This window comes from Cannabis sativa, chromosome 2, assembly GCF_029168945.1.
Source record: "Cannabis sativa cultivar Pink pepper isolate KNU-18-1 chromosome 2, ASM2916894v1, whole genome shotgun sequence".
In the NCBI taxonomy this organism is placed as follows: Eukaryota; Viridiplantae; Streptophyta; class Magnoliopsida; order Rosales; family Cannabaceae; genus Cannabis; species Cannabis sativa.
The window spans coordinates 25614689-25638201 of record NC_083602.1 but is presented as its reverse complement, the minus strand read 5'-3'; the positions used below and the strand labels follow the sequence as shown (position 1 = coordinate 25638201).

The window sequence follows — 23513 nt, the reverse complement described above, 5'->3', positions numbered from 1 at the left end:
ATTTAATTAATTATTTTAAGAAAATAGTTAATTATAATTAATTAATTCTAAAAAAAGAAAGTCTACCTATTAGTAACCTGCTATTACAGGTCAAAGAAAAATGTAACCATATGGTTACAATAAAAATGTAACCATTGAATAGTCACCAATGCCATATATATACATACTAGATGAGAGTTACGTGGCGAGCCACGTAAATATTAGTTTTATATAAGTTCTAGTAGTTTTTGTTTAAAAATTTAGTAACTAAGCAACGACAACAACAATAGTAGATAGATCTATTTAAGTTTTTCATATTTGTAAAGATTATAAATCTAAACTATTAATTAATTTTCTTGATTTGAGATTTTGAATTGTTCTGATTTATTTGTTTATGAATTTATTATAATACTTGAATATTTATTTGTTCTGATTTGAATTGTTCTGATCTATTCATACTTGAATATTTATATTGATAATTGTTAATGAAATTAGTCTGTAGCTTTATGTTTATAGAAAAAAAAAGGTATTTTTTAATATAGAGTTTAAATTTTATATTGATTTATCATAATTTAAATTAGTCTGTAGCTTTATGTTTCTAGAAAAAAAATGTATTATTTTATATAGAGTTTAAAATATTAATTGAGGCATTCTTTCTTTGTTTTTTTCTCTCTTATTTAATTGTGTTTTCTTCATAATTTCTGAATTGATCGTTGATATTTAATGGTTCTTCCACTGGGTGAGTAGTGTATATAACTATATATGTTTTAATAATTTTATTAGGGAAAATTATAACTTTTTTTTAAAAAATAAAAATTATTTATTGAAGTAAAATTATACTATCTAAGAAACATCGATATTCTAATCAATTGAAATAAAAAGAAAATCCAGCAGACGAAAGACGAAAGTATGTAGCAATAAAAAATATAGAAGAATTAATAATTAAGAAAGGAAATACCTTTATAAGTGTGGAATATGAACATGTATCATATATTGTCTATACAAACCCTAAAACGAACACCAAATTAACCAAATAATCCAGATAATTAAGCACTACTCGAGATCATGAATAATAACAAATATATAATTTTTTGTTTTAAGGCTAAGAATTAAAATTGAGAAAGAATACAATAAATCGCATTAGTTACCTTAATTAAATTCATAATCTGGATCAATATAAGGCTCATAATTCACATTGGCTCTCTTCTCTGAATTACTCATTCTTAGAATTCTCCTCTTTTATTAATCACCAGCGATATTGAGGAGAAAACATTGCTAATATTGGCTTGATACTATTCACAAATTAGATATTTATTAGAGTAGATATTTATTTAAAATTATTATTTTAATAGTTTAAAAATAATAATAATAATAAAAATTTGAATAAAGAATTAGTCAAATTTTTAATTTGAAATTTAAAAACCATCGTTTTATTGAATATAATATAATAATATGAAGATATCGCTAATGTATATTCTGGGTTTATTGAAATTTTTAATTTTTTTTTAATTTAAAAAAAGATTGTTTAATTTTTTGGTTTAATTATTGGGTTTATTTGTTAACGGTAGATGAAACCTATTAACATCGTTAAATTTAACAGAATATTCTTTTATTTTTAAAGTATATTCTGTTAAACCAAGAAATGCCGTTAAACCAAGAAATGCCGTTAGATAGACACTTTTAATATATAAAGATATATATATATATATTAAAATTTGTCTTTTTTTTCTTCATATTTTTGTAAATAACCTTTTGTATAAATATTGTTATTATATTATCATTTGTATAGGCACTACGGTGTCCGACACCACTATAAAATAACGTGAGAAAAATTGAAAAATACTCACTTTCTTTATACATTAATCAAATTTATTTCTAAGTAAAATTTAATTTAAATATGTCTTTTTTATGAGTATTGTACTTAAATTATCCTCACACAGTCATATAATTTAGACATAATTTTAAACATAATAGATTCGTATTATTTGTAAATAGATGTGTTGGTTTGTGAGAAAGTTAAGGCAAACTTTTGATTAGAGAATAATGGAAATTATCGTAAAATAATAGGGGTAAAATTAGTACAAATATTAAAAAAAGAGGTAAACATGATAGATTTTGAAAGAAAGAGTAAACATTAAAAATATCAAATTAAACTAAAGAGATATATAGTGTAATTTCCTTTTATAATTCTCATTTTGTATTCGACCCACCAGTGCTGACCTCAATGGTTTGTTTCAAGGGCTATTTACAAAAATATGGGAAAATAAGAATAAGTTTTGATATATATGGCATAAAAACTTAATTACACTAAATATGGCATTTTTTAAAAAAAACTTGCAAATATGGGAAAAAGTCATGAGGAATGCCATAAAAAACTTTAAATTTGTGCTTCTTTTTATTTTTTTTTTCTTTTTTTAAAAAATAAAACACTAAAATAAATAAAAAATGATCTCAACTATAGATGTTATTTTTTTTTTACAGATTTTAAACTTGTTTTTTTTTTATTTAAACTACTGTTTGTTTTTTTTCTTTGTTTTTTGTTAAAAACTAATTATTTCATTAAAAGTAGCAGCAAAAAAAAAAAAAAAAAAAAAAAAAACCAGTTTTATTAACATCATCTTGAAAAAAAAATAATATAAAAAATTATAATCTAAAAATAATACAAACTTTAAAAATCAGTTTCATCAACATTGAAAGAAACTAATAATTTCATTAAAAGAATTGAAAAAAAAAATAGTTTCTTTAAGTTATTACAAATTTTTTATTTTAAGTTACTTTTTTATTATTTTGTTTTTAGGTTCGAAACTTACACTTATATTTTGTTTTTAAATTATTGGTATGCATTGTGTATTGTTTTGATTATATTTGTGATTAGTATTTTTTTTTTTTTTTTGTATTTGTGTGTGTGTGTGTGTGTGTGTGTTTTTTTTAATTTGATTGTCTGATTAAACTGGTTTCAGTTAACTTCATTGTTAACATTTATATTTTGTCATGATCTTTTATAGCGTCAAAACTGGTTTCACAGGTCGAAACTGGTGTCACAGATTTAACTGTGTATGTAATGGGGTTGCCCCATTTTTATGATATTATTGTATATTTTTTAGTTTGTATAAAACCAGTTTTATTATTGTATGATATTTGAACAACAATTTTTATTTTATTTTAAATAATCAGATCTGATACACATATTATTTTATTATTTTCATAATTAGTTTTTTTTAAGTAACTAGTTTTCATAACTAGTTTTTTTTATACTGTTGTTCATAATTGAGTTTTAAGTTTCAATTTTTTATTTGATTATTTCAAGAAACTGGTTTTTAATTGTTTGTTTTTATTTTGATTGTTTTACTAACTGGTTTTTCACATTCCACAATTTTTTTTTTTTGTTATTATTTTATGGTTTTTATTGTATTTTTGTCTCTTTAATTTTCTTTGTTTCTCTTTGATTTTAATATCTGATTCTCTTTGTTATATTTGCTGCATATTGTATGTTTAAATCAACTCTGATTTTTGAGCAAACAAATAAAAAATTAAATGCCGGATTAAAGAATGAAGTTAGAAGTTTGGTTATAAGGTATTGATATAAAATTTATATGTTCGAAACTGGTTTTTAAATTTAGTATCGTTTGTAAAAAATTAGTTATTAGGCATTGTGTATTTTTTATCATGTTATTGATGAAACTATTTTTTTTTTTGTCTCTTTTAATGAAATAATTAGTTTCTTTTAATATTGATGAAACTGGTTTTATAATTTTGTATTGTGTTTTTTCGGTAGAAAAAACCAGTTTTTTTTTTTTTATGTATTTATGCCATATTATATTTTATTTCATTAAAAACAGTTAAGAAACCAGTTTCATCAACATCATACTGAAAAAACACAATACAAAAAATTATAATCTAAAAATGATACAATAACATCATAAAATGGAGAATCCCCATCACGGAACCCTCAAAACCTATGAAAGAACTTATGAATCCTGTGCAACTAGTTTTGATCTTATGAAAAATCATAACAACACATAAATGATAAACAATGCATATAACTGAAACCAGTTTTATCGGTCAACCAAAAAAAATACTAACAGATATAATCAAAACAACACACAATGTACAATAATAATCCAGAAACAAAATACAAGTGTAAAAACTATTTTCGAACCTAGAAAAAAAATAATAAAAACAAAATTAAAATAAAAGTAATATCATAAAATGGACCAACCCCATTATAGTACCCTCAAAACCTGTGAAACTAATTTTAAATCTTTGAATATTGTGAAACCAGTTTCGAAGCTGTGAAAAATCCATAAAAATACTCTTATACAACTTAATGGCTTTGGAAGGAGAAGTTACCACTTTGGAGCTGATAAGGCAACATCTTCTCAATGATTTTGGTTCAATGGACAGCTTTATCAACAACCTTAACAATTGTACAACCAATATTAATACCCAAAACCAAACTCATCACATTGATCATGATTATTCCTTCTCATCGCAAAATAACCAATCTTTCAAAGTTCCAAAGAAAGAAACAACTAATAACGATGACTATTGTGAGGAGGCTAATCACAGTTTTGAGTTTCAAACCAAACCAAACATATCAGTAAATACCGGCGGCCACTACTCCAAACCCTCCAGTTTAAGCCAGCGCCGCCCCTCTATTAACGTAGCCATACCACTGCCAAATTCTCCGGTGTCGGCGAAGGTTCCGGCCATGTCATCGTCGGCTTCTGACAACGCTTCTGCCGACAAATACTATCGGTCGCTGGAGCTATTTTCAACTACCGGAGCTAACAATAATCGGAGCAAGAATCGGCCACCGGAGAAAGAGAAGAAAAGAGAGAGGCAGCACTTGAGAGATAAACAACTTTAAAAAAAAAATAGGGTTTGACTTAGAAAAAATACAAAAGCATTAAATATGGTATTCAAAACTAATAATAACATAAATATGGCTTAGTATATACCATATATAAGTTTGAAAATAAAAAAAATGCCATACAAAATGGCCAAACTTAAAATTGCCATATTTATGTAAAAATATTTCAAAATCCCATATTAGGTGTAATTTTCACTTGTTTCAATTAGTTTACTAGGATAATCCTTTTTCCCTGATATTGTTTTGTAATTCAATAAAAAGAATCACAGTACATACCTCACTATTTGTAACAAAGTTTTTGTTTCACCATTTACCTTAAAAACTCCTCAGATAAATTAAATTTTGGAAACAATAATTATACAGTAAAATATTCTCTATTCAAATTAAGTATTTACGATTTTATAATTTATTTATTAAACGAAATCATTACAGCCAAAAAGTATGAATGAAATTATGTTTAAAACCTCCATTATTAATATGGTTATAATAAATGAGCAAGGAACCAAAACATTATAACAATATAAAATATGTTTATATCAACTGACTAGTGACCATAGTTCAGTTGTCTTCCTATCAGAAACTTTTCTCTTCAGGTCGGTTGGAGCTTTGAAAACATTCATCCCTTCCTAAAAATTACTTTGATAATAAGTTTGTTTATGATTATCACAAACTCAGTGATAGGAAAAATTTACATCCTTACATTACATTTATTTATACAGGGACATTCTATGCAACCAAAATGGTTACATAGCTGGAGTTCGATGGAGTTTTATAAATCAAAGAAATTCTCATATTGATAATTTGTTTTGTTTAACAAGTTTAAAGGTATTTATAAAATAGTTCAGTCTAAAGGTTTGTTCTGAGTCTCACTCAAAAGAGTCAAGAATCAGTAGCAATAGCAGTCTCCTGGAACCTCTGTACAGTTTACTCAAAAGTCATGTTTTCAGCCTCATGCCTTATGGAATCAAAAAGAGTAGTTGATAGGTAACGTTCTCCGAAGCTTGGGAACAAAACCTGCAAAGAGAGTGTAGAAGAAGCAAAAAGATAATCAGTATGCAAGTTTTAACCGATCTTGGCTACTTATTTAATTCTATAGTATATCACTCGAGGGAAAAATAGAACTTACCACGATGAGTTTTTCAGCATTTTCGGGCCTTTTTGCCAACTTAATGGCCGCTGCAGCTGCAGCACCAGATGAGATTCCTACCTGCAAAAGAAAATGTTACCACAATCAGTACTAGAAAGTCAAGTCTCATAAATTCATACAATAATTTGAAGTCATCATATATGCCATACCAGCAAACCCTCTTTTAAAGCAAGCTGTTTAGCGGTTTCAATAGCTTCGGCAGCTGATACCTGAAATGTTGTGATATCAGTAAAGAGCTCCTAAACCATTAAAATACTTTGTAACAACCAATGCTTAAAAAGCTAATGAGTTACTCAAATGGCTTCATAACTTACTGGAATAACCTCATCAAGTAGCTTAACATCCAGAACATCTGGGACAAAACCAACTCCAATTCCTTGGATGGAATGTTTCCCTATGACATGTCCGTGGGATACATGTCTAGTTAGAGAATCAATAATTTAAACAAGTACAACTTATAGGCCAAAGAATAGGACAACATGCATGAGAGAAAGAAACATCAAAATTTCTCAAGTCTCTCTCTCTCTCTCTCCCTCTCCCTCACCCTCTCCCCCTCTCTCTCTCTCTTTATTCATAAATGGCAGGCTCAAGATTCTAATTTATTATTCTATACTAGTAATTGGACATTGACATTCAAGCACACTAGGCCATTCCTCATGGCTCATGCTATACTTTTTATCCTTAACAGTTAACAAGCACCCATATTCCATAAATATAAGAGAAGGTAAACAACAATGATGAACAAGGAAATTGAGTGTATTATGAGTTATTACTCACCTGGTGATCCACCGTTCAAGATTGCACTTTCAACTGGCTCTACCCCATAAACCTATAAATAAATACATGGAAGCTTAATAAAACTGATAACACTTACTCTCTCCCTCCCCAAACAAATAAAAAATAAATCTAAACTAGGCACAAGTATGCATAAAGTATGACACCTTGATGTTTGGGTTCTGTTCCTTCAGAAACTTCCCTACACCTGTTATTGTACCCCCAGTCCCTATCCCTGCTACAAAGGCATCAACTTTCCCGTCAGAATCTCTCCATATCTCGGGGCCAGTGGTCTCATAATGTATCTGCATAAACAAAGATAACAGAATTCAAAAAGCCTGATCATGAAGGCAACATCAAGGCCCATTGTTTTTGCATAATACCTTCGGATTGGCAGGATTTTCAAATTGATTGAGCATGTAACTGTTGGGGGTATCATTTAGCAGCTCGGAGACCTTATCTAAAACCCCTTGAAATCCCTTTTCAGGGTTTGTGAGGTACAACTCAGCTCCGAAAGCTAGAAGCACAATTCTTCTTTCGACACTGTAAGAACTTGGCATAACTAATTTAACCTTGTAGCCCTTTGCTGCTGCAATGAACGCCAACCCAATGCCAGTGTTGCCACTGGTAAGCTCAACAAGGACAGTCTTTAACCCACCCATTGCGCAAGCATACCCAACCAGAAATAGATGTTAGTTGAGTGTTCAGAAATTTACAAATCAATTACATAAGTGGCAGTCTCTCTTGCATGAATGAGCAAAGAAATATACATATGACAAGGAATGAACTTCACTTGAACTTGTAAGAAGATTTCATCAACATGACAAACCGTGAAAATGAGCTCTGGTCATATCATCCTATATGAGTGGCCAACTATTATCATATCTCAAGACATAAAGAATCTTCATGGCTAACCTTCCCTGGCGTGATTAGACCCTTCTCCTCAGCATCTTGAATCATACTGTGTGCTATCCTGAATATCAGAACAGTGAGACAAAATGCATTGTAACTCAACCAATTAAACTAAAACAAACCCAATTGACTAGAATTCTCATACCAAATACAATTAATGCACATTAAAAAGAAATAGAAGAAATATAATATATCTGTGCCTGTCTTTAACACTGGAGCAAGGTTCCATCATTTCTAGCTTTGCAGCAACGCGGGCTACACAGCCATCCACAACATTATTGATATAAACTATTGGTGTATTGCCAATCAACTACAAAATACGAAGAGAAGATCATTAGTGAAACGGCATACAAAGCAAAAGAAGAATCATAAGATTAAGTTCTGATAAAGACATATTACTTCAGTAACATCTTTCTTGATTCTAGACTTGCCCTCCATGTTTTTTCTATTCCAAACACAGTGAATTTTCTCCTCTCTATGCTCCAATTGCTAGAACTGCCAAAGACCATTTTGTAAACATAAAATGTACAAATGGTTAAAAGACAGGAAAATAAAAAAGGAAGGTAAAGCATCTATCATGAATTAACTTTATCACAAGAACTGAGAGGCCTCAGGACAAGTGTTAACATCTCAATCCAGTTTCTAAACAATTTGAATCAAAGAAAATAAAGATTATTCACAGAGTATAATAAGTAGTAGAGAAAGGGCACATGAAAGTTTCAAGTACCCAGTAATTGAAACAGATTTGTGAAGATGAACACACCAATTCAGAATGTTTTAAGAGGATTTTAGAACTAAAACAGTAGAGAGAGAGAGAGAGAGAGTTAAAGTCAGTTCATACATTATAAATTCAATTTGCTTCAAATCAAAAAAGGGACCAGTCTAGTAAACCTGACCTGAAATGACTTAAGAACTCCACATACAGGCGATAACAACAACTATCAACTGGGTGTGGATAAGCAGCTTACAGTAAAAATCTCATACCACCCTTTCGTTTTCTCTCAACTTGTTTCGGCCACAGTGGTCACCGCACTTATTGTGTCGACTGAGTTTAGAGTGTTTTGGACTGCTATGGCTTCTTTTCTACCCTCATAAACGGGTAACTCTAAGTTCTAAACATTTTTATTTTATGAGTCTAGGCTGTAAAGATTATAAATCATGACATTTTTTTTTTTGTTTAGTGTAAGAATTGTAATAGAATCGTTATTATCAGTTTGTTTTTATTTTTAAATCTTTGTAATTGTTTTACATTGTAATGTTCATTACTTATTTATTGTAATCCCTATTATATTATAAAACCAATGTAATGCGATTACATTGTTAGAAAATATCTATTTTGTTTTTTTTTATTACTTTTTTAAAATTTGAAATATTAAAAATAAGAAAACTAAGAATATTTTTGTCAATATACAACTTATTAATTTGATTACAATGTTCATTATAGAGTTAAACCAAACATCATAATTCCATTCCTATTACAATTCTTATTCTATTATATTACAATTACTATTCACATTATATTACATGACATCAAAGCAAACACCACCTTATATTTAAATTAGAAAACACGCTTAGCGTGCCTTTGTATTTTGTTTAGTGAGATATCAAATTTCAATTTTTTTGATATTTTTTTAATAATATGAGTAATTATATTTTTTTTATTTTTATTCCAAAAGTAAATTTAAATATAGTAAAAAAAATTCATAACAACCGAAAAAGACAACATTAATAATTAATAAGTGTCAATTTATTTTACCATAAATCTACCTTTATAGTTACATGTCATAAAGTACTTATATATTTATATATTCTCATTCTCATTCATAAATATTTCGAATGATACAACAATAGAGATGTATACATATATATTAATAATAAGATAAGATAGATAAAAAATTTACAATCTTAAATAACAAAAATGCGTATGACAATAGGAGCAAACTTGTTCTCTTTCATCTAGTTTTGATTTTATTTTCCAAGCGGCTGAATGAAAGCGAAAGAACTTATATTGTTATGTTGGTAGATATTTTTGTAGTTTTTTTTTAAAAAAAAATTAAATAATTATTAATCGTGTAGCATTTTTTAATAATAAATATTTATAAATTACAACTGATTTGATTCATAAAAAAATAATTATAAATTATTATTTGGAAACAATTTTATAGTTAGAAGATTATTTTTAAGCATATGATTTTTCAAAAAATATATACGTATGTATATTTTTTGGTTGATGATATTTTACTTTTTTTTTAAATAATAATTATTAACTTAAAAAAATAATTAATAAAAAAGAAAAAAATAAATAAAAAGGTTTAATGAGTAGGAGAGAATTAACAACAATTTTATTAAATTATAAATAAATATTTTTATATTTTAAATTTTTGTAGTCACTAATTAGTAAATTATAATTTAAAAGTACTATATAGGTTCATAGTATTTAGTGTTAGACATTAATTAAAAAATTTATAAATTAAAAATTTGTAGTTTGGTATATATAGTCAATTAATATTTTTTAGTCAATAAGATAAAAGAAAATATTAGTTCACAATAATATTAACATATTTTTTTAAGGTTTCTAGTATTTTTTTAGGCTAATTAGGATTTTTTTTCCCCTAAACTTTGACATGTACCAAATCATGCCCCTTGAACTATTGAGATTGTTAGATTTAAAGACTTTTGTTTAATTTTAGTAAAAAAATTCTAACATGGATGAAAGTTCAAGGGGCATGATTTAGTATATATCAAAATTTGAAGGGCATGATTTGGTAGATATCAAAGTCTGTGGAGCATGGTTTAGTACATAAACAATCACTGAAACATTAAAATTGAATAAAATTAGATAAAAGTCCTTAAATCTAACAATCTCAATAGTTCAGGGAGAATTGTTAACAGCCAAAAAAGTTCAGGGGACATGATTTGGTACATGTCAAAGTTCGGGGAAAAAAAAAATCCTAATTAGCCTATTTTTTATTTGCTACAATATAATACCATACTTATCTTTTTCTCTATTCTTACTCTTATTCACTTTGTTTAGTGAGATATCAAATTTCAATTTTTTTGATATTTTTTTTAATAATATAAATAATTATTTTTTTTTTATGTTTATTCCAAAAGTAAATTTAAATATAGTAAAAAAATTCATAACAACTGAAAAAAAAACAACATTAATAATCAATAAGTGTCAAATATTTTTACCATAAGTCTACGTTTATAGTTTACATGTCATGAAGTACTTACATATTTATATATTCTCATTCTCTTTCAGAAATATTTCGAATGATACAACAATAGAGATGCATTCATATATATTAATAATAAGATAAGATAGATAAAAATTTTACAATCTTAAATAAAAAAAAAATGTGAATGACAATAGGAGCAAACTTGTTCTCTTTCATCCAGTTTTGATTTTATTTTCCAAGCGGCTGAATGAAAGTGAAAGAACTTATATTGTTACGTTGGTAGATATTTTCGTAGTTTTTTTTTTTAAAAAAAAATAAATAAATAATTATTAATCGCGTAGCATTTTTTTAATTATAAATTACAATTGATTTGATTCATAAAAAAATAATTATAAACTATTATTTGGCCGGAAACAATTTTATAGTAAGAAGATTATTTTTAAGCATATGATTTTTCAAAAGGCTAATTAGTAATTTTTCCCCCCGAACTTTGACATATACTAAATCATGCCTCCTGAACTTTTTTGGCCGTTAAAAATTCTTCCCGAACTATTGAGATTGTTAAATTTAAGGATTTTTGTCTAATTTTATTCAATTTTACTATTTCAATGATTGTTTATGTACTAAACCATGTTCCCCAGACTTTGATATCTACGAAATCGTGCCCCTCAAACTTTGATATGTACTAAATAATGCCCCCTGAACTTTCAACCATGTTAGAATTTTTTTACTAAAATTAGACAAAAGTCCTTAAATCTAACAATCTTAATAGTTCAAGGGGAATTTTTAACGGCCAAAAAAGTTCAGGGGGCATGATTTAGTACATGTCAAAGTTCGGGGGACAAAATTGCTAATTAGCCTTTTTCAAAAAATATATACGTATGTATACTTTTTGGTTGTTGATATTTTACTTTTTTATTAAAATAATAATTATTAACTTAAAAAATGATTAAGAAAAAAGAAAAAAAAATAAATAAAAAGGTTTAATGAGTGGGAGAGAATTAGCAACAATTTTATTAAATTATAAATAAATATTTTTATATTTTAAATTTTTGTAGTCAACTAATTAGTAAATCATAATTTAAAAGTACTATATAGGTTCATAGTATTTAGTGTTAGACATTAATTAAAATTTTAGTATGGTATATATAGTCAATTAATATTTTTTAGTCAATAAGATAAAAGAAGAAAATATTAGTTCACAATAATATTAACATTATTATGAAATATTATTTATAGATGTCCAAATCACCATATTAATTATCATCATTAATGCTTGATTGTATTTTCATTTATTACATATTAACTTAGTTTCTCATTTCTTTAGTCCATACTTTTGTATAAATTGGGGTTCACCCCATTAGAATAAACAACTGAGAAATTCTCATTCACTTTCTCTTTCTCTCTTCATCTTCTTCTTCTTTTTCTTCTTTCTTCTCATCTATTTTATATTATTTTATAACACGTTATCAGTACAAGTCTCTGCCCAAGCTTCAAGCACGAGTCTCTGCTCAAGCCTCAATGTAAGTATTTTGTTAAAGTTCTTAAATTATTTCAAGGTCACGATACACTAAATATATATTTATATATATACTCATCTAACTGAAACAATGTCAATAATTTTTTTCTTCCTTTTCTTTTTATCTATATATCTGTATATTATATATTATATATATTATGTTTTTATTATTCATAATATTTACAATATATGTGTGCCTATGATATGATAGATATAAATTTTTTTAAATTATACATAAATCCAGAAGATTATGTCTCCTCAATAAAATATTTCATATATCTTGAAGATTATGCATCCTCAATAAAATATTGCATATATCCTGAAGATTATGCATACTCAATAAAATCTTGCATATATCCTGAAGATTATGCAAACGTAATATTCATCATATAGTTGACGGATATATAATGAAAGAGATAAATACATATTTATGTATATGTTTTTGTATTCTTTGATGACAATGAAAAGTAATCTAATATCGATATAAATTTTGACGACATTTCTTGAAGTAAATGTTTTATATTTGTCAAAAAAAATATATATTGTATTTATGTGAATACAACTAAAGAATCATTAAAAATGATTATTATTGATGCAATTTTATAGAGGGTTTTGAATACAAAAAAGAAGAATGTTAAGAAAATTGCATTGAAACATCAAAGTATAAGAATAACAATGAACATGACTAATGTTATTTAAATACATGAGACATGTATTTATTGTTCATCATTCCCTGCAGAGAATGATATGAATTGAATTCAACTACTTTTAAAGATTGTTCGTATTAGTCATGTTATTATACATTGTTATTACTTGCAATGTTGGAAATTATTGCATGTGACATATATTAAAGATCAAATTTTGCATACATCTTGAAGATTATGCAAAAACTGTATTCATGTATTCTTTAAAATATCGTAAAAGAGATTGCTGAATAATTTCTTATATTTTTATGGATGAACAAGTAATAAATTTTTACGAAATTTATAATAATGTTCTACTTGTTCAACGTCATTCCCCGAAGTGAATGTAATGATTTTAAATAATCAATGACATTGCTTGCTACTCAAATATTTCCAGAAGAATTTAGAAACAAACAAAAGATGAGATACCACACACAATCAAAGTGCATGAAATCTATATATCATGTGTGGAATTGAATAATAGTAGTCGCGTACCTGTAGTACAGACACACTTATAATCTAGATAAAAGTATATTTGATTATTGAAGAGAATGTGAATTGTACAAATTTATTGTACATTTAGAATATTTAAATATCATTCTCTGAAGAGAATGAATAGACATGAAATTCTATTTCAAAGAATATAGATTTTACATATATTGATAATGCCATGAGCAAATTAGTATATACATACTTTATTATTTCTTGAAATCAATAGTTTTAAATTATTGTTGATACAATTATATGTATATATACAGTTACTACTTAATTCAGTTTGCATATTCCCAGAAGTGAATATATAATTTACTAATATTTGTTAGTGATCCAATTGTTGGAATTAATTTTACCAGGATCTAGATTTACTATCATGTATGTTGTTTAACATCCTAATATAAATTTCTAAAAATAATGAAATAAAGACATAAAGTTTAAGAAACCTTACAGTGGGTGCAGCAGAATTAAATGACTCCTTCCACTCAAATCTCTAACCCTTGTATCCTTTCTGTAGCAGAGTATCACAAAGATTTGAGCCCGATTCTCCTTCTTGTTGATTGGATTCTTCACAGTCTTACATACTATGATTGAGGACCAACTTATGTGTGTGGGCACTTACTCAATCACTAATGGCTGAATATTATTTGGTAAAGAAAGACTAAGTGTTTTGAATTGAAGAAGAAAGAAGAAGGAAGAGGTCTTATCAAAAGCTAGGTTATTAGCTTTGGAGGCATTTGTTAGGTTATATTTAGCCTATGTTTCGGGTCTTTAAAGTTAGCATTTTCTCGTCTATTGGTGTCTTTTGGAGCAGTTTTACGCTTGATTTACATTGTTTCAAGTTCCCGGGGTGTTAAAGTTTAAATTCAGTCAAATGGCGAAAAACTAGGACAAACTGGAAAAAAAATTGGAAATTCGGCTCCAGACGCGTCAGTAGTCGCGACCTCCAGAGAGCCAGGTCGCGACCCTTTTTCCTGGTCGCGACTCTGGTCGCGACTTCGAGATTTGGCAGAACCTCTGATTTTCGAGGTTTGCCTGTGGTCGCGACCAACTTAAATGCTAGTCGCGACTAGGTACGGAAATCGCAGATTTGACCTAATTTTGATTTTTTCTCAAATTGGAGGCACACCTCTCATCCCTATATAAGGAATACGACACTGAAGGTCAAAGTAAGCAGAAAGAGACCTAAATAGTGGATGCAAGTGGAGAGAAAGCTATCTTGAAGACCCGGAGCAATATCACCTTCTAGTTTCTTTCTTTTACCCTTAATTTCTTCTTTTATGTATAGTTTTGTTTTTGATTTAATCATGGATGTTTTTAGAGTTATGTTGAGCTAAATTTCCCACTAAAGGAGGATGATGAATGTTGTTTAAGTTTATGCCTAGTTAATAAATAATTGCCATTCCTTCATCTTGTGTGTGAATACTATCTCTATTTGTGTTTAATTCCATGTGCAAGCTTGATCACCTTTTACATGTTTAATGATCTCAATTCGAAATCTGAAAAGTGAGAATTGAGAATGCTAAAATTGGATAGTCTAGGTTTTGATGTGAAACGAAAGTATTTACATAGCCTCAGTGACGAATAGATTATTGCTTAATGCTGATTTTGTGTTGATTTAATTAAGAAGTTAATTAGAGAACATAAGATTTAGAACCTAAAAGATCTGAAAAGAGTTAGGTTAATTTATAATCTGTCATTCACATTAAGATAAGGATAGCAATTAGGTATTAACATTGGTAACTTATCAACAGGATTCACCTCCCTAATCTCTCATCTTGATTAATCGTCGTTTATTTTCTTGTTAATTTTCTGAGTTATTTACTTTTAAATTGCAAACTTATTATTTTATCAAATAGAATCATAAGTATAGTTTAGTAGTACATAATCCAATTCCCTGTGGTTCGACCTCACTTGCGTGAGATACTACTTGATTGCGTATACTTGCGTAATAAACATAAAATTCGTAACAAGTTTTTGGCCCCGTTGCCGGGGAATTGTTTAAAGATTAATATTACACAAAATTATACTAACTTCTACTTTGGTATATTTTCTCTTGCTGATTTTCTAACCTTTTTCTTGCAATATTTTCTTGATCTATTACAGGAATCCTAAGTGTATGCGCCGTCAAGGACAAGCTGTCATATTACCAGTTGATCCTGAAATCGAGAAAACTTGTAGGAGAAACCGAAAGAACAAGAGGCAAGAAGGAGTTTTAGCAACTGCTGAAACTTCAGAAATCATGGCTGCTAATGTGAATGCTAATGCTGCAAACAATGGAGGTAATAACGGTAATAATGGTGGCGTCGTGAAAGATCAAGCTAATGGTCGTAGCTTGAGAGATTACATTCTCCCTACTCTAACGGGAGTGCAGTCATGTATCAGGCCATCAGCAGTGGATGCGAACAACTTTGAGATCAAACCTGCCATACTTCAAATGGTGCAGTCTTCAGTTCAGTTTGGTGGCCTCCCTTCTGAAGATCCTAATCTGCATCTCTCTAACTTCATGGAACTTTGTGAAACTTTTAAAATTAATGGAGTTAGTGATGATGCCATTCGACTGAGACTGTTCCCATTCTCGCTCAGAGAACGAGCCAAGAGTTGGTTAAACTCCTTGCCACCCAACTCTATTGCCACCTGGAATGATCTGGCAACAAAATTCTTGTCAAAGTTCTTTCCTCCAGCAAAGTCTGCAAAGCTGAGAGGAGAAATCAACAACTTCTGCCAACAAGATAATGAATCTCTCCATGAGTCTTGGGAGAGGTTTAAAGATCTGATCAGAAAGTGCTCTCATCATGGTATAGAGAAGTGGATGCTGGTCCACAATTTCTACAACGGGTTGGTTGGTAACACTAAAACTCTAATAGATGCAGCAGCTGGTGGAGCCTTTATGAGAAAGAGTGCTAATGAGGCTTATGATCTATTGGAAGAGATGTCTCTAAACAATCAGCAGTGGCCAACTGAAAGGAGTCAATCTAAGAAGGTTGCTGGCGTGTTAGAGGTTGATGCCATCACAAAGTTGACAGCTCAGGTTGAGGCATTGACAAAGCTAATTGCAGGGCAAGCTAAACAAGCCCAAGTTGTTTGTGAGTTATGTGGAGGAAGTCATCACTTTTCAGAGTGTCAAGCAGATGTGGATGATTTGCCAATGGATGAAGCTAAAGCCATTGGAAATTTTTCGCAGAATAACAACAACAATTATGGGTTCAACCAGGGTAATAACCGAAGAAACAGTGGGTTCTATCAGCAACGAAATCAGAACCAGACACAGAACCAACAGTTTAATCAGCAACAAGCCTCTGGTGGAAATTCTAGTTTGCAAACAGATTTACTGCTACAATTCATGACTGAAACTAGATCTTCAATTAAAGACATGCAGACTCAGATGGGCCAACTAGCAACTCAGGTAGCAACCCGTCCTCAAGGGAATTTGCCTAGCACAACTGAAGTAAACCCCAAAGAAAACTACAAAGCAATTACCCTGAGAAGCGGTAAAAATTATGATGATCCTGAACTGCCACAACCAGCTAATGGAGAAAAGGAGAATAAAGCTCAACCAATGCCAACCCCAACACCAACAGCAGAGAAGGCTACTGATAGCCCAGCACAACCACAACAGTCTCCACCAATTAGCATTGATCACCATGTGAAAATACCCTAACCTCAGAGGCTCAGAAAGTCAAGTCTAGACAAGCAGTTCACCAAATTGCTAGAAGTCTTCAAAAGACTTCACATAAACATTCCCTTTGCTGAAGATTTAGAGTAGATGCCAAGTTATGTGAAGTTCATGAAGGAGATTCTGTCAAAGAAGAGAAAGATGGAGGATTATGAGATAGTGGCTCTAACTGAAGAGTGCAGCGCCATTCTACAGAAGAAACTCCCTCCCAAACTCAGAGATCCAGGGAGTTTCACTATTCCTTGTACTATTAGGAGAATTGAAGGAATAAATGCACTATGTGACTTGGGAGCCAGCATTAACTTGATGCCTCTATCAGTGTTTAAAAGATTGCAGTTGGGTGAAGCAAAGCCAACCGCGGTAACTCTCCAATTGGCGGATCGATCACTAGCTCATCCTAGAGGAGTCATTGAGGATGTGTTAGTTAAAGTTGACAAGTTCATTTTTCCAGCTGATTTCATTGTTTTGGATATGGAAGAAGATAGCAATGTCTCAATCATTCTTGGGAGACCATTCTTGGCAACTGACCAAGCCTTGATCGATGTTCAGAAGGGTGAATTAAAGCTGAGAGTCCAAGGAGAAGAAGTGGTCTTTAATGTGCTAAAGGCTATGACATACCCAAAGGCAAGTGATAACTGTTTCTTCATTGATTGGATTGATGAAATTGTGGGCGAGAAAAAGCTGCTAGATGATCCTCTCAAACTAAGTTTAACTGAAGATGAATTGACGGAGCAAGAGGGACAAGAGGTCATGGGTTATGTGAAGTGGCTTGATTCCTATGGGCCCTCGAACAGAAGGTATTATGAGGAATTGGGAGCAGTTCCAAAAGAGCTTATGCCATCTACTGAAAAGCCTCCAGAACTTGAATTGAAGGTGCTTCTGTTGGAAATTATTTTACCAGGATCCTAGATCTACTCACAAGTATGTTTATTAACAACCTAAATAAGAACTTTCTAAAACGATGAAATAAACACATATAAAGTTTAGGAAACCTTACATTGGGTGCAGCGGAATATAATGACTCCTTCCGTTCAGATATCTAGCCCTTGATTCCTTTCTGTAGCAGAGCATTATCAATATCTGAACCTGGATCTCTTTCTCTGAATCTTTGATGCTGAATCTCCTTTGCTGATGATCTTTCTTCACGATCTTCCTCACTATGATTGAGGTATTGCTTGATGTGTGTGGGCACTACTCTAATCACTAAGGATTTCGAAATTCAAAGGAAGAAGAAAGAAGAAGTGGTAGCTAAAGATAGGGAGAGAAAAGGCTCAGTTTTTCTGATTCAGAAAGTGTGAGAAGAAAAGTCTTATTTTTCTGAAGCCTTCACTATCTATTTATAGCATTCCACTAGGGTTAGATTTGAATTATATGGCATTAAAATAATGAAAAAATCAACTTAAAATACCTACATAGGTGGCCGGCCATACACTTAGTGGATTGGGCCTTGGGCTTTACAATTTTGCAATTTTAACACCTTTTGTATCTGATTTTCTCAAAAATGCCAATTTCCTAATTCAACCATTTAAATGCCAATTCTAACTATTTAATAACTATAAATAATTATTAAATAATATTGTCATTTATCATATTTATTAATTGAACCATACAAAGTATCATAATTAACAAATATGCCCCTAAAACTCTTTCTTTACAATTTCGCCCTTACTTAGTGAAAAATTCACAAATAGACATAGTCTAATTTGAGAATTATAATTGATTAATCAAAACCAATTATATGAGTCTTACAAGCAATATTATCTCAACTAGTGGGGGGACCATGGGTCTATATAACCGAGCTTCCAATAAGTAGATCAAGAATTTAGCACTAAAATTCACTAACTTATTAATTCTTCGTTGAATCCACGCATATAACTTAGAATTGCACTCTCAGTATATAGAATGCTCTATATGTTCCACCATATAGACACATCATTAGTTATCCATTGTTATAATCCTAATTTGATCAATGATCCTCTATATGAATGATCTACACAGTAAAGGGATTAGATTACCGTAACACCCTACTATGTATTTTATCCTTAAAACACTTGACCCCGTATAAATGATATTTCAGCTTATGTGAAATGAGTACTCCACCATTTATGTTCGTTTGGTCAAGCTCGAAGGAGATCATCCTTTGCTTACTATTCGCCAGATAGAAGCTATAGATTCCATGTTTATGCTAGCGCTCCCACTCAATTGCACTACCGTGTTCCCAAAATGTACGTATCACCCTGACCTAAAAGTAGGCTTAACTAACAAATCAAAGAACACGAATAGCCTTTCAAGATTGAGCCTAATCATAACAGGATTAAGAACATTTGATCTAGGATCAACTAGGCAGTATTGACTTGAATAGATATTACGGTAAGTTTAATAAATCTAAGTCAAATTTCAATATCGGTCCCTTCCGATGCATACTCCATGCATCCAACCTGAGCTTTACTTTAACCAATGTTCTGGAAAGAACATAGTATTTCTCCAAATACAAGTAAACTCTTGTTGTAGATTATCATATCAGTAAAACCCTGTGTCTGATAATCTAGAAAACTTTATTCACATAGTCATGTTTACTTTCCAATGTGTTGACGGCACAATAAACAGGATCAAGTATGTGAAAAGGGTTTCAGATGAATTCATACATTATGTACATATAATCATGAAATAAATCATGTGAACCATGCAACATTAAATGTTATTTCTAATCTATATTAATAAGTAAATCTGATTATATTGAAATGAGTTTTATTTAGGGCATAAAACCCAACAGCTTCCTAGTCACTTGAGGTATGAGTTTTTGGGTAAAGATAAAAAGCTGCCAGTTATTGTGTTAGCTTCTCTTTCTGATGTGGAAACTGATAGACTTCTGAGGGTACTCCGAGCTCACAACAAGGCCATCGCTTGGACACTAGGTGATGTCAAAGGATTCAGTCCTTCAACAGTGATGCACCGAATTCTAATGGAAGACAATGCCAAACCGACAATCGACGCTCAACAAAGACTCAATCCACCCATGAAGGAAGTTGTCAAAAAGGAAATAGTCAAGTGGTTGGATGCTGGAGTTGCTTATCCCATTTCAGATAGTAAGTGGGTTAGCCCGGTGCAAGTGGTTCCAAAGAAAGGTGGAATGACTGTGATCAAGAATGAAAAGAATGAGTTGATTCCTACTAGAACAGTCACTGGTTGGAGGATTTGCATCGATTACAGGAAACTCAACAAAGTAACACGAAAAGATCACTTCCCTTTGCCCTTCATTGATCAAATGCTAGACAGATTGGCGGGGCAAGAATATTACTGCTTTCTTGATGGCTACTCTGGATACCACCAGATAGCTATAGCACCTGAAGGTCAGGAGAAGACTACTTTCACATGTCCCTACGGTACCTTTGCTTTCAGAAGAATGCCATTCGGTTTGTGTAACGCCCCTGCTACTTTTCAAAGGTGTATGATGGCTATCTTTTCAGACTTGATTGAATCTTGTATAGAAATCTTTATGGATGATTTATCGGTTTTTGGTTCCTCCTTCGATCATTGTTTGGAAAATTTGGAAAAAGTGCTAACTAGGTGCGAGATGTCTAACTTGGTGCTAAACTGGGAGAAGTGCCACTTTATGGTAACAGAAGGAATTGTTCTTGGGCACAAAATCTCAAAGGCAGGAATTGAGGTGGATAAGGCTAAAGTTTCAACAATAGAGAATTTGCCACCTCCAGTTTCTGTAAAAGGAGTGAGGAGTTTCCTAGGACACGCTGGCTTCTACCGAAGATTTATCAAGGACTTCTCCAAGATTTCAAAACCTTTGTCCAGCTTACTTGTCAATGGTGTTCCATTTGAGTTTGGAGAAGATTGCTTAAAGGCTTCCAAAGTTCTAAAGGAGAGATTGATTTCAGCACCGATAGTCACTTCACCAAATTGGGAGTTGCCTTTTGAGTTGATGTGCGACGCAAGTGATTATGCAATTGGAGCGGTCTTGGGTCAAAGAGTTGACAGGGTGTTTCACACAATCTACTATGCTAGTAGAACTCTGAATGATGCTCAATTAAATTATGCCACTACAGAAAAAGAAATGCTGGCAATTGTGTTTGCTTGTGATAAATTACGACCCTACCTGATTGGGAATAAGGTCATTGTCTATACAGATCATTCAGCGATCAAATACCTTATGACCAAGAAGGATGCAAAGCCGAGACTGATTCGGTGGGTACTTCTACTTCAAGAGTTTGACTTAGAGATAAAAGATAAGAAGGGCACCGAAAATCTGGTAGCAGATCACTAGTCAAGATTAGAGCTAGAAGAAAGTCAGAATACAAAGGAGGTACAAATAAATGAGCAATTTCCTGATGAACGACTCTTTAGTGTGAGGGAAAACCTGATGGTACCCTGGTACACTGACTATGTTAATTTCTTGGCTGCAAAAATAACCCCTCCTGAGCTTTCGCGTCAACAATTGAAGAAGTTCTTTTCTGAGGTGAAACATTATTATTGGGAAGAGCCAATCCTTTACAAGCACTGCACCGATTAGATAATTAGAAGATGTGTGCCTGAAGAGGAGATGTATTCTATCATAAATCATTGCCATGCTTTACCATGTGGAGGACATTTCAGTGGAACCAGAACGGCTGCTAAGGTGTTGCAAAGTGGATTCTTTTGGCCAACGCTATTCAAGGATGCTACTACCTTTGTTAAGGCATGTGATCGTTGTCAACGGATAGGTAATATCTCAAGAAGAAACGAGATGCCTTTAACAGGGATTTTAGAAGTGGAATTGTTTGATGTGTGGGGGATAGACTTCATGGGCCCTTTTCCTTCATCCTTTAGCAATCAGTATATTCTATTGGCTGTCGACTATGTGTCTAAATGGGTTGAAGCTGCAGCTACACCACAAAATGATGGTAAGACAGTTCTCCGCTTTCTACAAAAGAACATCTTTACTCGGTTTGGTACTCCTCGAGCAATAGTAAGCGATGAAGGGAGTCACTTCTGTAATAAACAGTTTGAAGCACTCCTTTCAAGATGTGGTGTCCGACATCGCACTGCTTTACCATACCATCCCCAAAGTAATGGCCAAGCTGAAATTTCTAATCGGGAGATCAATATGATTCTAAAGAAAACAGTGCAAAGATCAATGAAAGATTGGTCAAGAAAACTAGATGATGCATTGTGGGCATACAGAACTGCTTTCAAAACACCGATTGGCATGTCTCCATATCGGTTGGTGTTTGGAAAGGCTTGTCATCTGCCGGTGGAATTAGAACATAAAGCTTTCTGGGCCATGAATACTCTTAACATGGAATTAAAAGCTGCAGGGGAGAAAAGACTTCTACAGTTGAATGAGCTAGAGGAGTTTCGAAATGAAGCCTATGAGAACGCAAAAATCTACAAGGAGAGAACTAAGAAGTGGCATGACCAAGGTCTAGTAAGGAAGGAGTTTCAACTAGGGCAACAAGTGTTACTATTCAATTCAAGGTTGAAGCTGTTTCCTGGAAAGTTGAAGTCAAGGTGGTCAGGACCATTCACAGTGGTCAAGGTGTTTCCTTATGGAGCGGTGGAGTTAAAAGGCGATGGTCCAGAAACTTTCAAAGTTAATGGACAGCGTTTAAAGCTCTATTTGGGAGGTCAATTTGACCAAGCTAAGTCCGCCATGATTCTGGTGCCACTTTGAAGAACAAGGCTCAGCGTCCGGCTATATGACGATAAAGACAGCGCTCTTGGGAGGCAACCCAAGTGTTTTCATTAATTTTTTAGACTTTTTGATTATGTTTTTAGTTTAGGCTTTAGTATTTTTAGTATTTTTAATTTTTAGATTAGTACCAGACATTATTCTTTTTAGTTGAATCGTGAAAATCGTGAAAAAAAGGTTTATTTCGGACTGGAGCCCAGTGGTCGCGACTTGGTGATTCCTGGGTCGCGACCTATTTTTCAAGTCGCGACCCTGGTCGCGACCTGGACTTTAACAGAAACTCAAGAAATTTTTTGGTTCCAGAAGTCGCGACTAGCCTTTGGCCAAGTCGCGACCCCAGTCGCGACTTCCCTATTTTCCAGAGACGGCTTAAATTCGAGTGTGAGCTAGTCGTGACTAGCCCTAGGCCAAGTCGCGACTTGCTCGCGATTTTTTCTATAAATTCAAACTTTCCCCCTCATTCAATCCTACACCAAAAATTCAAAATTCAAATACCTCTCAGCCGAACCCTACCCTTTTTCTCTCAAAAATTCAATTTTTCATCACCAATCTTCAATCTTTTCATCTTTTTTTAAATTTCTTAAACCCAATCCATT

At 31.6% G+C, this 23513-nt stretch overlaps 2 protein-coding genes and 1 non-coding gene across 7 annotated transcripts; 1 reads left to right on the top strand and 2 right to left on the bottom strand.

Moving 5' to 3' along the window:
• Positions 1-4306: 4306 nt before the first annotated feature.
• Positions 4307-4849, top strand: LOC115711040 (ethylene-responsive transcription factor 5-like). Its single transcript, XM_061109266.1, has one exon. The coding sequence runs from the start codon at positions 4307-4309 to the stop codon at positions 4847-4849; it is 543 nt and encodes a 180-aa protein (XP_060965249.1).
• Positions 4850-5489: 640 nt separating this feature from the next.
• On the bottom strand, positions 5490-8941 carry LOC115719520 (cysteine synthase). 5 transcript variants are annotated; one of them, XM_030648598.2, is made up of 12 exons: positions 8582-8791; positions 8413-8479; positions 8085-8180; positions 7886-7995; positions 7689-7746; positions 7157-7420; positions 6941-7078; positions 6777-6828; positions 6314-6393; positions 6149-6208; positions 5979-6059; positions 5490-5866 (listed from the first exon to the last, which is right to left on the bottom strand). In XM_030648598.2, the coding sequence occupies exons 3-12, from the start codon at positions 8121-8123 to the stop codon at positions 5777-5779; spliced, it is 972 nt and encodes a 323-aa protein (XP_030504458.2). In that variant the 5' UTR covers positions 8124-8180; positions 8413-8479; positions 8582-8791; the 3' UTR covers positions 5490-5776. The 5 variants fall into 5 exon arrangements, 4 of the variants coding, with proteins under 4 accessions (XP_030504458.2, XP_030504457.2, XP_030504459.2 ...); XM_030648597.2 differs by lacking the exon at positions 8413-8479 and having other exon boundaries at positions 8582-8941; XM_030648599.2 differs by lacking the exon at positions 8413-8479 and having other exon boundaries at positions 8527-8791.
• Positions 8942-16256: 7315 nt separating this feature from the next.
• Positions 16257-16363, bottom strand: LOC133035281 (small nucleolar RNA R71). The gene has a single exon (XR_009686557.1). It is a non-coding gene; the product is annotated as a small nucleolar RNA R71 (small nucleolar RNA).
• Between the last annotated feature and the right edge of the window lie 7150 nt (positions 16364-23513).